Source organism: Bos grunniens, chromosome 14 (assembly GCF_055505025.1).
Source record: "Bos grunniens cultivar Pamir isolate PY7600 chromosome 14, Bosgru_T2T1.0, whole genome shotgun sequence".
Taxonomy (NCBI): domain Eukaryota; kingdom Metazoa; phylum Chordata; class Mammalia; order Artiodactyla; family Bovidae; genus Bos; species Bos grunniens.
The window spans coordinates 37,482,172-37,499,397 of NC_141178.1; the positions used below are offsets into that span (position 1 = coordinate 37,482,172).

At 42.8% G+C, this 17,226-nt stretch overlaps 1 protein-coding gene across 1 annotated transcript; it reads left to right on the forward strand.

The window, feature by feature from the left end:
• Positions 1-3,204: 3,204 nt before the first annotated feature.
• On the forward strand, positions 3,205-11,610 carry CCN3 (cellular communication network factor 3). The gene is made up of 5 exons (XM_086335399.1): positions 3,205-3,373; positions 3,501-3,726; positions 5,012-5,266; positions 6,818-7,032; positions 10,088-11,610. The coding sequence occupies exons 1-5, from the start codon at positions 3,263-3,265 to the stop codon at positions 10,346-10,348; spliced, it is 1,068 nt and encodes a 355-aa protein (XP_086191525.1). The 5' UTR covers positions 3,205-3,262; the 3' UTR covers positions 10,349-11,610.
• The last annotated feature ends 5,616 nt before the right edge of the window (positions 11,611-17,226 follow it).

Sequence of the window (17,226 nt, forward strand, 5' to 3'; positions counted from 1 at the left end):
AGGGAGATAGATGCAGAAACAGGCACATCATTATTACTCAATAAGTTAAGAGATATAAGAGAAAAGCAAGAGATGCTGGGCCTTCAGAGAGGATGAAATCTCTCCTAGCAAGGAGGAGTCCAGAGACGTTATTCTGAAGGTGGCCACGCAGGACCTGACATGTTGTCATCAGATGGATCCACTCTCAATTGCCAGCTGTTTTCATGCAGAGGTCCTTAACCAGGAGCATCTATCTCCTGCATCTATGTCTGTATCTAGGAGATTACAGACTGGACATTCCTTCTCTGGTGACAGGATCATAATGTAAGAGATTAGGGAGAACTTAAGGATGACACTTTTCTTAAATGTTAGAAGCTGGTCCGTGGTGGGACAGACTGAGAAGCTGACACAAAGAGAAGGAAAATTTAGATAGAAGGATGGAGTCCTCATAGCTCCAAGGACCTGACCTTAGTTGTCTCTGAGGTTTAGCAGCACCGTTTCCACGTCGTTTTTATGTGAAATACCACAGGCTCTGCCTAATAAATTTGTCTTTCTGAAACTAGCTTGTTTGGTTTTTATCACCTGCAGCAATCAAGAGACTGTGTGAACTGTAACACACATTAGCAATGACTTGACATCCTCCTTGTCTCACAGTTAAATTTCTCTTCTCAACCTCCCCCTTTCCAAGAAGAGTCAACCCAATCTTAGTGCTGCCAATTTCTCCTTCTTCTGTCAATTCATACATTGAAAATTTAGCCAGTATTCCTGCCTCCTGGTTAGCTGTACTCCTACTGGTTCCATATCAAGGTTTCCCAAAGCCAGTTCCCATTTCCAAGTATTCAATACATTGAAATGTTGTCTACCAAGAGCCTTCACCAGAAAATCCAACTTGAGTGGGTTGAGGGTGGGGTCCAAGAATCCATATTTTTCATATACAATGGAATATTACTCAGCCATAAAGATAATGAAATCACTCCATGTATAGCAGCATGGATGGACCTAGAGATTATTGTATCAAGTGAAGCAAGCCAGATAGCGACAGACAGATGCCATTTGATATTGTTTAAATGTGAACTCTACAAGAAAAAAATGACACAGATGAACTTATATCCAAAGCAGAGACTCACAGACACAGAAGACAAACTTATGGTTACCAAAGGGAAAGGGGGTGGGGGTGGATAAATTAGGAGGCTAGGATTGACATTTATACACTACTACGTATAAAACAGCTAAACAACAAAGACCTACCGTATAACACAAGCAACTATACTTAACATCTTGTGATAACCTATAAAGGAAAAGAATATGAAAGATAGTATGTATATATATATATAATGTGTATATATATGGAAATGTATGTATAAATACATATAAATATATACATACATATGGCTGAATCACTTTGTTGTACACTTGAAGCTATCACAACATTGTAAACTGACTATACTTCAATTTTTAAAAATCCTTATGAACAAAAATATACATCTTTCAAAATACACCCTGGTTAATTCTGATGTACAACCAGGTGGAAGCATCGCTGTGCCAGATGACTCACGAAGCCCATCAACTTGAAGAGTGTACTGAGTGTCCCCGACGTGGCACAAAGTAAAGGTTCAGCCTCTCACCAAGCTTTCCTAATCAGTCTGCATTTCCTCAAAGAAAGCGGAATTCATGGAGGCTCAGAAGTAGGTAATAGCAGTCTTAAGCTGTTCAGAGAACTACTCTGAAGGGGCTGGGCTGGGGATGATTTCATCCTGGGAGGTAGGTGTGGCAGGGGGCAGACTGCCTTTGATTTCCTTCATGCTGGAGATGGATGATGTAGAGGAAATTTGCTTCCTTTCAAAGCCTAAAGTTCCATCACAAACCAGTATAATTTTCCTGAAAAGTGGCTTTGCAACAGGGCTACCCCGAAGGAGGTGGACACGGTGATCCCAGAGGCAGCAGCAAAGCTGAAATACAGGACAGAGATTTTAAGAAAACTGTCTAACACTGTCACCTTTGGGGCAAACTGTTCTTTCTCATGAGAGATGACAAGAGTTTCCCAGCAGTCATTTTTTGAATTTTTTGAAAGTGGGTGCCAGGTGGAAGAAGGATTTGATGTGCTGGAATGCCAGCTCAGGAAAGGAAGTATCTTTCCCAGTCCTTCCTTAATTTGCTGAGGTTTTGACAGGGCCTGAGCTGAAGCCATCTTAAACACCCTCACAGGCTCTTATATTCTGACAGATGCCCTTTCATGGGAGGCACGATACCACAGGTGTTTCAAGGTTTTTCCCTATAAGAAAGGACATTTTTTATGTCCCTCAGGCTCTCATATTTTCATTCTATTATGTTTTACTTGTATTTCTACCAAACCTGCAGATTTGGGGGTTTAAGAATCAGCAGGGCTTGAAATGATTAGTCAAAAGAACTCTACCTTAGGACTTCCGTAGTGGTTCAGTGGCTAACTCTCTGGGGCCGGGGCTTTGAACCCTGGTCCCTGGGAACTAGATCCCACATGCCGCAAGGTAAGATACCGCAAGCTGCACCTAAGATCTGTTACAGCCAAATAAATACAAATTAACAACAACAACAACAACAACTTTGCCTTTTGGCAAATAGCATCCCCCATCCTAACTTTAAGACTTATATTTTCTGCCCACCCCCGCACCCCCGCCCCGCATTTTCCCCTTCTCTGTTTCCCCCTTTCCTCCCTCCCCCCTCCCCAGCTCTCCACACTCAGAGCGAGCGTGCCCTAAACTGTGACAAACTTGCATGTGCTTCCTTTATGACTAAACTCCTGGGCCTCTCGCCAACCCCCCACAGATGGTCGCAAACATCAGACACCCCTTTAGGGGAGCCCCACGTTTGCAACCCGGCTGGAAACCGCCAGGCGGAGAAGCGTGATGGGGAGTGGCGGTGTCTTAGTCCTGGGGGAAGGCGCAGCCGCTTCCAGGAGGAAACGGGCGTTTCCTTCCCACGCGCTCGGCGAGCTCTGGGTCCTGGCCCCGGGCCTCCACCCAGCCCCGCCCGGAGCTCTGGGAAAAGCCAGTCGCCACACACAGGCACACGCAGGCCCGGGGGCCGCGCCCAAAGGAGAGCGGCACCCACGGCCAATTGCTATGGCAACCCCGGGGTTCGTTCCATTCCCACCCCGCCGGTCCCCCCGCCTCCTGCCTGAGCTGCAGCCAACCGGCTTGTGCGCGTCCCAGGAGCGCGCTATAAAACCTGCGCTGTGGCGCTGGCCCGGGGCGAGCCCGACCTGGAGCGGGGCGAGCGGAGCCAATCTCCGACCTGGAAAAGGCCTATGAGAGCGACAGGGGAAAGCCTGAACATGCAGGGTGCGCAAAGCTCGAGTCTCGATCTGCCCAAGCAGTGCCTCTGCCTGGCTTTCCTGCTCCTCCATCTCCTGGGACAGGTGAGTGGCGCACTCACCAGGTGCCTCTGGTCACTTTCTGAGCAAAGCCCCGGCTCGATCCCTGGCTCACTGGACTTTCCCGCGACCCTGATGAGAAGTTTCTCCTTCTGGTCTTTCCCGCCCGCAGGTCGCTGCGGCTGAGCGTTGCCCCTCCTCTTGCCCGGCCACGTGCCCCCCAAAGCCGCCCACCTGCGCCCCCGGGGTTAGAGCGGTGCTGGACGACTGCTCCTGCTGCCTGGTCTGCGCTCGCCAGCGCGGCGAGAGCTGCTCGGTGCTGCTGCCGTGCGAGGAGAGCCGCGGCCTCTTCTGTGACCGCAGAGCGGACCCCAGCGCCCAGACTGGCATCTGCATGGGTAAACCTGCCCCCATCCCGCCACCTGACCTCCTGTCTCTCGATAGCGGAGCTGTCCCCTCTTTCCTCTCCTCTTCTCTTTGTTCCCAGAGGGTGATGCGCAAATACTAATAGTGATGCCTTAGTTGATGTTTATGGAGCGCCTGTGCCAGGGATGGTCTGGGGTCGCGTGGGGTTTGGAGGAGAGCCAGAAGCTCGAAGGAAATCTGCCCTCCCGTGGAGGTGAGAAGCGTTGGTCACTTGCCTCCCTAGAGAAGAATCCAAATAGACTGGGAGCAGAGCAGAGTTAAGGGCCAGTGAAGTCATTTCCTATCCACATTTCCAGGGGACGCTTGGGGGGTGATGGAAACTTGGGCTTACTCACAGGCTCAGAGTTCCCCCAGCTGTAGCCATTCACGTTTGTTTTCACACCTGTCATTGTCCCATTTGAGCCAAAGCAGCCCCTACTCTCCTGGGACCTATGGAACCCCTCTATGAGTTGTGAGTAAAATCAAGCTGGTGAAACTCAATCAGTTGGGGATCAGTTTCCCACCTGGTGCACCATTTAGTTGGAGGCTGTCCCCACCTCCCTGGATGAGGGGGCTTGGGATAGTCTTTTAGCTTCTTTTCTAAACTAGCAATGATTTATTGCGCTGGAATGCCAAAGAATCTGAAGCCCTTCCCAGTCTGTCCAGTTAACCTGTTTGGAGACTGAAGTGCTCTGTTTTCCTTTTTAATTCTGAGCTCCTGGAATAGGAGAATCTAAGGAGGTTCTTGCAAAACGACCTTTTCATTGGGAGCAAAAGCTGTGGGACCTTGGGAGTGTCACTTCATGGTTTGGCCCCTCTTCCTTCATCAGTAACGTGAGTGTCAGGACTGGGTGGTCTTGAGTGTCTCTTCTTCCTCTGGGAAGCTCCATGAGGACATCTCTCTACTGGTGACAGATCAGCAACCAGATGCCTTCAACTAGAGAAAGAATGAATTGGGGTTTGGAACATGTGCTGTGCACCTTCTATAGCTTCTCCAGTGCATCCTGTTCTTTTTTTTTTTCCTCTCCCCTTCCCTCTCTGCTCTTCTTCCCCAAGACTCTTCACCACCCCATTAATAATCACTGTAGCCCACCAAGCTCCTCTGTCCATGGGATTTCCCAGGCAAGAGTACTGGAGGGGGGTAGCCATTTCCTTCTCCAGGGGACCTTCCCGACCCAGGGATCGAACTCAGATCTCCTGCATTGCAGGCAGGTGTTTTAATGTCTGAGCCACCAGGGAAGCCCCTTCCCTCTCTGGTCTTCTTCCCCATGATTCTAGCGGTAGAAGGAGACAACTGTGTGTTCGATGGAGTCATCTACCAGAGTGGGGAGACCTTCCAGCCAAGTTGCAAATACCAGTGCGCCTGCCAAGATGGACAGGTTGGCTGTGTGCCCCGCTGTGAAGAGGACTTGCTACTGCCCCAGCCCGACTGCCCAGCTCCCAGAAAAGTTAAAGTGCCGGGGGAGTGCTGTGAAAAGTGGATCTGTGACTCCAAAGAGACGGGGACATTAGGGGGCCTCCAGACCCTTCCAGGTGAGAAATTCAACATACCTGAATTTAACAGTCCCAGCACAGGAGGAAATGCAGGCAGGAAGGACGTGTGCTCTCTGGGATTTGCAGTGAGAAACCGGCTTCAGTTTCTGGCCATTCATTCGTGGAGTCCAGCTGGCCCACGGAGATTAGACACATCACGTGTGGGAATCCCAGCCAAGTTATGGAAGTATGCACACAGCCTCTCCTGAAGAAGACTCATGTTCAGTCGTTCTTTTGAGTCATAGGAGTAATTTTTGTAGTCTTATTACATGACTACTATTTATATTTTAGTCTGTCTCACTTGACCCTTGTTAACATTGCAAAGGTATGTTTTGGAAACTTTATGCAAAACACACAATTGATATAGCTTCTATATTTATGGCTAGAGTCAATTTATGTGAGTCACTCAGTCATGTCCAACTCTTTGCAGCCCCATGGACTGTAGCTCTCCAGGCTCCTCTGTCCATGGAATTCTCCAGCCAAGACTATGGGAGCGGTTAGCCATTCCCTTCCCCAGGGGATCTTCCCGACCCAGGGATTGAACCCAGGTTTCCCACACGGCAGGAAGATTTTTTACCATGTGAGCCAATGGGGAAGGCTATCAATTCAAGGGGAATGCCTTTTAGGTCATGCGAAGGGCCTGGTGACAGCTCTTTCTTTTCCGGATTCTGTCAACTACCTATGCACTCTTAAGACTATCTCCCCTAAGGAATGCCATCCCTGCACAAGTGTCACAGAGAAATGCCACCTTTCTAGATGCTGCAGGAAGGATCAAGTGACACTTTAGGATCTTTGTTTGCTTTTCCTTTTGCTTTGGCTCATAAAGGAGATGATTTTTTTTTTTTTTTTGGAAGAGCAAAAATTCAAGATCCAGTAGAGAATATTTTAGAAGCCATTAGTCAGCCAGATTATTTACACTGGCAGGACACAGAACTTTACAGTCTTTCTGAAGTGAGGAATTATCAGCCATGCCTTACAGATAGGAAAATCGCCATGTAAGTAAGGAGATGTGCCCAGCATATTAAGGCCAGCATATTAAGTGTTGAGACTGAACTGTCTGAAAGTGACTGTATCCCACAACCCAGACAACCAGTTGCACCTCCCTAAGGCAGAGTTTTACTTTCATCACTATTTCGAGTTGGTTGGTTCTACTTTCTCATCCAATTACAATTTTTAACTGATCATCTTTCTAGACAAAAATCATATGTTGAAATCATGTGATTTCAGTACAGTTTATGGAATGGTTGTTGATGCTATACAGTGCTATATTCTTAAAACTACTAAGCTTCTCAAAGACAGGTTCTCCTAAACGTCTCATGAACAAATTGGACAGTCATTCTACAAAGATTTCTTGAAGGTCAACTGTGTGCTAGGCATTGTGCCACCTGTTTGGGGCTTATAAATACAGAGTTCCAGTCTGTCCCCTGAAAGCACCTGAGTAGAGCAGGTACCCGATTGGATGAGGTGCTTTTTCTAATGACGGTTGAAAGGACCACTCTGCCATCCCCATGTTTCACTCAATAGTGCTGTCTTTTTTCCAAAATCCCATAGCCTACAGAACAGAAGCCACTCTAGGAGTTGCAGTCTCAGACTCAAGTATCAACTGCATCGAACAGACCACAGAGTGGAGTGCATGTTCCAAGAGCTGTGGCATGGGTTTTTCCACCCGAGTCACCAACAGGAATCCTCACTGTGAAATGGTGAAGCAGACCCGGCTCTGCATGGTGCGGCCCTGTGACCAAGAGCACAGGCCGCCAACAGACAAGGTACAAGCCTGGGGGAAGCCTCCCGTGACAGAGGAGGTGGCCTTGCTCATTGGGCCCTGTGCCTTAGCAAGTCTCTGTGATGTTAGTTGACTCTGCAGTCAGCTCCAGTAGAGGATAGAGGAGTTTACCCTTTTTTTTTTCTCTCTCTCTCTTTAATGCATTGAAATATCCTAAGGAACTCACAGCAGGTAAAGAGGGAGAGGTCAGGAACGTCCCGGTGGTCCAGTGGTTAAGACTCCACGCTTCCATTACAGGGGGCACGGATTCAATCCCGGGTCAGGGAACTAAGATCTACATGCCACGTGGTGCCACCAAAAAAGAAAAAAGAGGGAGAGGTTGGACAACTCCAATACTGTCCCCAGTTGAGACAAGTCTGGCAAATCTCATTTCATCCTGGAAAAACACAGTTACTCAGTGATCAAGCATGCTTGATTTTAGAGAGGTCATTTCTGAGGCCAGTTGTCTTCACCCTTTAGGTTTAGTCTGAAAGGAGCAACAGAGTAGGGACCACATCTGCCTTCCAAATCCTTCCGTCCTCCACATCCTACCTGGAATGTACTGTGTGCTTGATAAACAACTGTGGATGAATAAATGAATGGGTGTCTGGGAATTATTTTCAGTCTTTCAAAAAGCCTAGTGCCACCAGTACATTTGCCAGGAAGAAGTGATATGTGCCAAATAAAATAGCACATTGTTTTCCTTTTTTTGCTGGAATGATATCAAATCAGTGTGTTAATGCTGAGCAGAAGGCATGCAGTTCAGAAGCTCTCATTGGTTCCTGATGACATCACAGTCCTTGTTAGCAGACCCCGAGATCAGATAAATGCAATACTCAAATGAAACTAGTTGATGGACCCTTGTACAAACCTAAAGCCAAAATAAAACAGTCCCTAGCAATGAAAGATTTACATATCTCTCCACTGAGGCAATATCATCTCATGCTTAAGAGTACAACTCTGGAGCCAGACAGCCTGACTTTAAATCCTGGCTTCTCATATTAGCTGTGGGACTTGGGTGATTTTCTTAACCTTTAAGCCTCAGTTCCTTCCCTTACATAACAGAGACATTAACAGTAGCTACAGTTCCTTACACAGAGTTGTCATGAAGATTAAATTCTATGAATTTGCAAAGTGCTGGGCATAGATTGCTGCCCTGGCTCTCAGATGCTCAGCTGAGTCTGACTCTTTGCAACCCATGGACTGTAGCCCACTGGGTTCCTCTGTCCGTGGGATTCTCTAAGAATACTGGAGTGGGTTGCCATTTCCTCCTCTAGGGAATCTTCCCTACCCAGGGATTGAACTCTGGGGCTCTTACATCTCCTGCACTGCAGGTGGATTCTTTACCACTAGCGCCACCTGGGAAGCATAGATTACTGTATTAATATACATATCATTACTTGATATTAACTATTATTTCTGTTATTGGTAAAATAAGAGTCTCTAGTGGTTGCATTGTTATATGGCTACTTAACTCTCTGACTTTTTAAGATCCATTCTAACTTTATGCTTCTTCTACTAGTTTAGAAAGAACACCTAGAAAAACCTTCCTCTCTGTTTCTGTCCCTTCATCTCTCTCTCTCTCTCACTCAGTCACACACACACAAATGCTGCAGACCTTGTGCCTTTTGGTTTATATTGGCAAAAACATACACTAAGTATTAAATATCAACAAAGAAAAAGCAAGAGCCTTTAAGTACTGTCAAGAACATAGTACTTTATTCCATAAGGTTTTTCCATGCCATGGCTTTAACATTTTGCTTTTTCTACTGTTTCTTTTTCCAGAATTTATAGTTTTTCTTATAAAAAATATAATATTGCACCCAGTTTAATATTATGAGATATTATATTTAAGATATTTATTTATAGTGTGTATATATATATATTTCATTAGAAGTCCAGAAATGTGCTCAGAATCTAGGGAAATGCTAGCCCAATAATCATTACTTCCTTGTCACTGAAAGATTCTTAAATATGAAACAGTGCTTCTGTAAGTGTGGTCCCCAGACCAGCAGCATCATCTAAGAACTTTTTAGAATTGCAAATTACAGGGATCCACATCAGATCTACTGAATCAAAACCCTGGGTTTAAGACCCAACAATGTGTGTTTTAGCAATGTTTAGTACATTTTCATGCACTCTTAAAGCTTTAGAGCTACTGATTTTAGAGAATTCCAAGTCTCATCACTCCACGATTTATGGACTGTGCCTAAAAAGGTGAAAAGCAGTGGAGAATTGTGACAAATTAGGCGAAGAAATCTAGGTGGGAAATTAACATATAATCAGTGTCTTACTGCATTATCAGTATTGGGGTTCTTCATCAGTAATTACTAATGGAGTGTTGAATAAGTTCCCTACTTACCATGCCTTCATGGAAAATAACCTTTAATCCCACTGTCTTAAACTTTCTTGAGGTCACAGTGTAATATCAGCAGAAAAAATGAGCTTTGTGTCAGACAAATTCAGTTACTAGTTGTCTTCTGATCACTTCAGCCTTCTGAGACTCCATTTACTCATCTATAAAACTTGGACAATTGCTCTTTACATGAATAATTGCTCCTTGTATGAGTGAATGTTGCTAATAAGGTTAAGTGAGTTAATGTCTGAAAAAATTTGAAACATTAGTAGGCTTGCAGTGATGCCATATTTATTCCATTTCTCTTTATAACACCTAAAGAATGTATCAGACTAAAACTAATGCTAGTTTTCTTATGATGGCTTGAAAAAGAAACTTTCTTTATCATGTATATGCATTCTAGGTAGGAAGGCAGATGAATACAGGAAGCAGTTAAGAACTGTACCTGTCTGAAGGGCAAAGAATTTCCCAGAATCTCTTGGTTTATGTATCATGGCCCAGAACTTTGCCACAAGCTCCCAGATATTCTGGGGGAAGCAATACTTGTAGTGGACCACACTGCTAGAACAAAATTAACATTCTGTTAGCAAAGAAGAAAAAGCAACAGATATTGGGTAGGCAACTAGCAAGTTATTCCATATGCCTAAATGGGTCTATCAGAGGAAAGATGGCCATTTCATGCATCTCTCCTTTTCTTTCTTAGAAAGGAAAAAAGTGTCTCCGTAGCATCAAGTCAATCAAAGCCATCCACCTGCAGTTTGAGAACTGCACAAGCCTGAACACCTACAAGCCCAGGTTCTGTGGGATCTGTAGCGATGGCCGATGCTGCACTCCCCACAACACCAAAACCATCCAGGTGGAGTTCCAGTGCTCCCCAGGGCAGATCCTCAAGAAGCCAGTGATGGTCATCGGGACCTGCACCTGTCACAACAACTGTCCTCACAGCAACTCATCTTTCCTCTAAGACTTAAAGCCAAACACCAGCGGAGGGAAGATGTAACGTGTCCCTTGAGAATCCCACCTGCAGAGGCAAACTGCAGCCACCCACCATCAAATGAATATAAGAAAGATTACGAAGAATTATTATCCTCCTCTGAGTCTCATGTATTTTCTGTGGTCAAATAAGGTCAGTTATATCTGTCTTTGTTTTCATGAAGGATATGATTAACTGTAAACCTGGAATCAAGGTAAGCTCAGGAGAGTACTTAGGGATGACTTTTTCTTTTACATGTTTACTACACACATTTACTACACATTTACTACATGTGAAAACTTCTATAAATTTCAGAAATCAGATACAGATCTTCCTGTGTAAACAGTATCATATTGTGCTCATCTTGTTATACACTTGTGAAATTTCAATAAAAGGTCACTGTAATGAATGACATGGTGAAGTCCAAGGTCATACTGAGAGTATTGCCATATAAATATTTCACCATAGATTGAGGATTGACCTAAGGGTTCTCTGTGGAGCACTCTTTTTCAGTGACTCAACTCTGAACTTCAAATTCTGAGATCTGATGAAACATATAGTTCTCCAACTTGAAATCTGTTTTCTGTCTACATGGAAAACAAGCTATATCTACACAGATGGAAGCTTATTAATTAAGTGCACTGGTGTTGTAAACTGGCTCCATTTCAGACAAGTTGACTCCTTTCCAAAAGAAAGAAGCTAAACAGAAAACTACCCCTTATGCAGAGATGACCAGCCTCTATCAGCCCTCGGACATTTGTATGTGTCTGGAGGTTCCTGGGGATCACTAGTTTTTTAATTCAGAAGAAGCAGAACACATCAGCAGGGTTCCTCTTACCTTACTAATGAATAAACTGAGGCCCAAAGCACCTGATTACAACTTTTGGTAACTTTCAAATATGCTGGTAGTGGAATTTTGAAAAAGAAAAACAAAATCAACATGACTGCAGTGGCGAGATACCGCAAACTCCATGGGGGTTCAGAATTATTGTACAGATGCCCCAAACTTATCCTTGGGTCTTAGTTAGGCAAACTCATGAACAAGATATATGCATCTACATACATTTATCTAACTTGTCAGGCTATAAGATAGACTGCAAACTTAAATGTATACATCCTTCTATTGTCACCCTATGTGTTCAGCTTTTCTCCTTTTAAGTATTTATATAAATATAAATTATACATTTTAAAAAATATTCTTTTTTACTTTCGCTACTTGTTGGACATTACTAAATAAACATTATCTTATCAAAGTGTGACTCTGCTATTAGTTTTGTGCTTCTGAGTTGTTTATTGAGAGTATAAATTAAATTAAAATTTACTAATTAAATCAGATAACAAGTGACAGCATCTATTGAAAGCAAAGTGGATACTTTTAGATGAACTTAACATTTCTGATCAGAAGGAAAACAAAAGACCGTTGTTAATTTGGTGATCTCTATTGCCGAGGCCTCAGATATTCTCCACTCTTTTTACTCAATCCAATATCTAGAACCCTGATATTTTTTTCTGGACAGCCTTTGAGATACCTCCATATATTAAAAATTGAACTTGTGGTTGGACCAAACAAAACTCACCTTACTGTCTGCCTTATCTAGTTAAAGTACCCCCCCATTCTCTCAATTAGCCAACTTAAATTGCCAAGAGTATCTTCTTTTTTAAATTGAAGTATAGCTGATTTACAACATTATATTTGTTTTAGGTGTACAAATAGTGATTCTATATTTTTATAGTTTATACTCCATTTACAGTTGTTATGAAGTATTGGCTATATCCCCTGTGCTATACAATGTATCCTTGTATCTTGTTTATTTTATACATAATAGTTTCGGCCTCCTAATCCCCTACCCCTATCTTGTCCCTCCTGCCTTCCCTCTCCCCTTTGGTGACCACTAGTTTGCTCTCTGTATCTGTGAATCTTTCTGTTGTGTTATATTATATTCATTCATTTTGTTTTTCAGCTTCCATATATGTGATAACATATAGCATGTGTCTTTCTTATCTTTTTCTGTCCATTTCACTTAGCATAATACCCTCTAGGTCCATCCACATTGTTACAAATGGCAGAATTTCATTCCTTTTTAGGGCCGAGTAATATTCTATTTTGTGTGTGTATGTGTATATATACATATGTATGTCCATTCATCTGGGGATGGGCACTTAGGTTGCTCCTGTATCTTGGCTAATACACTAATGCTGCTATGAGCACTGGGGCTCCTGATGCCAGGATTACCTTGATCAGCCTGCCTTTACTCACTGTCCAGTGGTGATGCAGAACACAGTCGTGAGCAGGGCTGTCATCTGGGCAGCGTGAGGGCTAGAGTTAATATAACTCTGTGTTTTAAAGTTTCTGGTCAATGCACTGGTTCTTTGGTTCTTTCATAATTTTTTTAGAAAAAGTTTCCTTAATTCCTAACTTTACTTCCCCGAGCTGCAAGCCTTCTTCCCACCCATAACTTTAGCTAGCTTCTATTTGCCTTTTAAAATAGACTAGAAAGGACTTCCCTGGTGATGCACTGGGTAAGAATCTGCTTGCCAATGCAGGGGACACAGGTTTGATCCCTGGTCCGGGAAGATTCCACATGCCATGGAACAACTAAGCCCGTGCCCCACAACTGCTGAGCCTGCATGCTGCAACTACTGAAGCCCGCACGTCTAGAGCCTGTGCTGTGCAACAAGAGGATCACCACAATGAGAAGCTGTGTACTGCAATGAAGAGAAGCCCTTGCTCTCTGCAACTAGAGAAAGCCCACGTGCAGCAACAAAGACCTGGCACAACCATAAATCAATCTTTTTTCTTTAAAGATAGATTGGAAAGCCAGTTTTATATCTAGGAGTTTATTCAAAGGAAATTATCAAGGGGTGTTGACTTTGATTTCATACTTACTTTGTACTGAGCACTTTACCATCATTATATTGTTTAATTTGCATAATAATCCTACAATGTAGACACTCTTCCCCATATTACAATTGAGGGAACATCTAACATTTTTTAAATAAATGTTTAAAAGGAACTGGTGGACCTAGAACTTAAATCAATGTCCTTCTGCTATCTTGTAGATCCCTGCAAAGATTATCTGCAAAACTATTCAATCCAATGTTGTTCATAAGAGCAAAATAGGAAGACTCTGAGGTCCAAAAGTACGTGTTTGATTAGATAAATCCCAGGACATCCATTATGATGAAGAACAAAGCAATATTTAAAATGAAAATGTCAGAAAATACTTACCCCCAATAAAACATATAAAATTTTGAAAAGAGTGATTTGTTTTTAAGTTTCCATGAATTGAAAAAACTCTGAGAAAATGGGCAACAAAATATTAGCAATTATGTCAAATTGGAGTCATATTTTCCCCTTTTTTGTGATTTCTTTTTGAACCTTTTTTTAAACTTAGGACATTTTTGTTGTTGTTGTTTAGTTGCTAAGTCATGTCTAACTCTTCTGCCACCCCATAAACTGTAGCCCACCAGGCCCCTCTGTCCATGGGATTTCCCAGGCAAGAATACTGGAGTGGGTTGCCATTTCCTTTTCCAGGGGATCTTCCTGACCCAGGGATTGAACTGAGTTTCCTGTGTTTCTTGCATTGGCAGGCAGGTTCTTCACAGCTGAGCCACCAGGGAAATCCAACTTATACTACCTGTAATATGATGAGAAGAGCAACAACAGGAAAATAAAATAGCAAGTCTGAATTCACATATCCCTTCAAACACAATTTTCTTTCACACCTCTGCCCATTCATCCTGCACTGGCTGCCCCTGCCAGCATGCAAAACATTTATCAATTCATTCATTTTGTTCTTTCAGAAAATACTTACTGACTGCATTTGTGTGCCTAGCATAGTTTTAAGTCCTGAGAATACAGTCATGAATAAAACAAACAATAAAATAAATGTTACTCTTCTCCCTGGAAATGACTCACTATAGGCTTCAGCAAGCAAAAAGCAGTAAACAAAAAGTTCAAGAAGATAAAGCCTAAGAAGATTATTAAACTAAGGTGACCTAATAGTTTCTGGGTGGGTAATTTATCTGGAGGTAGTGAAGGTGTTTCTTTCTGAAGATGTAGTATTTCATCTTACATCTGAATCACTAAGATTAGGAGGGAGAATCTTCAAAGCTGAGATAACAGCTTAGGATTAAAAAAAAAAAAAAAAAAAAAAAACAGCATCTGGAATAAGCTTGGAGCTTCATTAAAAAATACCCAGGTGGCTGGAGCAATATGGAGGCAGGTGATGTTACAAATGCAGGGGCTCAAACATGTAGGGCTCGCCCCTATCATACTAGCTTTCACATCATTTACAACTAATTCTTTAAAAATCCCATTACAATGAGCATCTTGAGGCCAACATTTTAGTCTTTGTAAAGAAGTACCTGGGCTTTCCCTGATGACTTAATAGGTAATGAATCTGCCTGCCATGCAGGAGACACAGGAGACGTGGGTTCAATCCCTGGGTCAGGAAGATCCTCTGGAAAGGAAATGGCAACCCACTCCAGTATTCTGCCTGGGAAATCCCATGGACAGAGGAGCCTGGGGAGCTATAGTCTAATGGATCGCAAAGAGTTGGACACGATGAAGCGTGCATGCAACACAGCCTGGCACACAGCAGGACCTCACTCATTGAATGAGTGGATGGATGGATATATGAGTGAATCAATGAACTATGCACTGACAAAAGATAAAATGTTCTTCGAAATAGATGTTAGGCTCTTAAACTCTCGTTTTCAGTGTCACTGTCACTATAATTTTCTTTATCTTTCACTTAGAGGTCTTCAACTCTCTATTACCTACAAACACACATACATGCATTCCTGAAATCATGATTTCAGATAGTTGGGAAAAAAATGTGATCTGATCTACAAATATTTATTAACTCTAGAACGTTCTAGTAATACAGAAATGAAAGCAATATTTACAGAGCAGAGTTTAAGACTGCAGAGAGTACAGGTTTGGGAGTTATTCAAGCTTGGGTTTGCAAATCAGGTCTGTTCTTTCCCAGCTTTGGGATATTGGGCAATTTGGACACACCCTCTGTGTCTTGGTGTCATACCTGTATGATGAAATCATGATATTGAGACAGTAGCCAATCACCCTAAGTTGTCCTGAACTGATATGGTCCCTGGGACTCAGGAATTTCAGTTGTAAAATCAAGACAGTCCCAGGCAAAGTTGGATGAAATGGTCATCCTAGGTACCAAATACATATTGTTGTAACTTAATGTGTGTTCATAAGCACTCGGTCATGCCAGGCACACAGTAGGCCAGCAAATGACAGCTGCTAAAATGAAATTCTCCAGTAGAGTCAAGCACCACCCCTTAATCATGCATGTCATGTCCAGAGGCAGACATTACTGACCTCAGGAAAAGACCAAGAGATTCAAAGAAAGTTAATGACCTATTAAGGGCACAGTGAATGAAGGGGCTGGGATTCAAACTCAGAGTCTGCATGAGCTCAGAGCCAAAGTTCTTTCCTTTCTACAGCGCCACAGACACTGAGGCCAAGTATATTTTCAGCAACCAAAACAATTCCAACAGTTTTCATTTTTGTGCTGTTTTCCCAAACTATAAATGTTCTCTTTTAGAAACAGCATTGCAAAGTCGTGAGCTTGTTGAGATCATTCTGTGAATGTGAAACTTTTGAAATCACTTAATTGCTGTTTAATGACAAGGCACACTTCATTGAAAATTAATGGAGGATTTTTCTTTTCTTTTGTCACTTGAGGATTCAATTCAACAATGCAGTGAGGACAGTTTTACTCTAGGAAATATGTTTGTCACACGCCTATCTGTGCTGGATGAGATTATTGATAAAGCTTTTGCTGGAGATTTCTGGACAGTATTAGATTTCCCTCCCAGTGTTTTCCTTGTAGATACACGTTGTCATGCTTCTGAACAGGTTTTGCTCCAAAAATGCTCAATGTTATAAGTCAGACCATCAAAACAGTATGTCCTTTTGGCTGTGCGCTATTGAGCTTAGTTTGAAGATTCATTTTTGTTGGAAGTCTATTCATCTTAACCACACCGCATGGTTCTTTCAGGCAGTGTTATGCTGTCTTGACCGCAGAGGGTTCACCAAATTCAATTACTGCTTCAATAACATTGCTGGCACTTGCTGAACTCTGAATAAAGAAGAATTCTCTGCAGCCATCCAGCTGAGGACTGTGAATTACTGTTACATTAAGCCAGCTGTTCTGGGGATAATTAGAAGGTGCAAAGGGTAAGGATGGCAAGGCCGTACAATTTTTCCTAAAGAATATATGTCTTTCTCTTTAGGACAAGAAACTGAAGGTGTGAATTTCAACCCAGGAAGCTCTACAAAAGAATATACAGTTCCATTCAAATGGCAACATTTCACAGAATAAAGAGCCCACCAGTACTTTTGGGCCAAAAGGATCTTGGAAAGAAAAGCTTTATGATCCAAGAAGAGGATGTTGCTTGGACTTATATTTTATTAGCAAAATCCAAGAAGCGAGATCTGTTTGTAGCATAGATTCAGAAGTCTAGAAGAGGGCACAAAGTTCTTAGCTTGGGTTAAATAACAGTCAGTATGTCCCCAAATGACCCAGATTTGTCCTGCTGAATCAGGGCCATCCACAAGATTCTTGGGGGTCCTTGGCAGAGGAGATCCCAATAAATGTATGTTCTAGTTCCTCTGAAAGTTCAGCAGTGAGAATCTTCCCCAATATTTTTCAGAGGTTCTCAGCACCCAAGAAAAAGAATTAAAAACTACAAGTCTTATTGAGTGTGCCCTGTCATCTCTCCAATCTACATACCCTCATTCAAGAATATACTTCAATTTCATTCACCTCATTAGAACTGACTCAAATAGCTGAGTAACATTCCATTGTGTATATGTACCACAAATTTCTGGAACC

Bases quoted from the DNA above. Each gene is read 5' to 3' on its own strand.
- CCN3 (XM_086335399.1), top strand. From the start codon at position 3,263: ATGAGAGCGACAGGGGAAAGCCTGAACATGCAGGGTGCGCAAAGCTCG. The intron at 3,374-3,500 runs GTGAGTGGCGCA...TCCCGCCCGCAG, and splicing joins TCCTCCATCTCCTGGGACAG to GTCGCTGCGGCTGAGCGTTG. The intron at 3,727-5,011 runs GTAAACCTGCCC...CCATGATTCTAG, and splicing joins CCAGACTGGCATCTGCATGG to CGGTAGAAGGAGACAACTGT.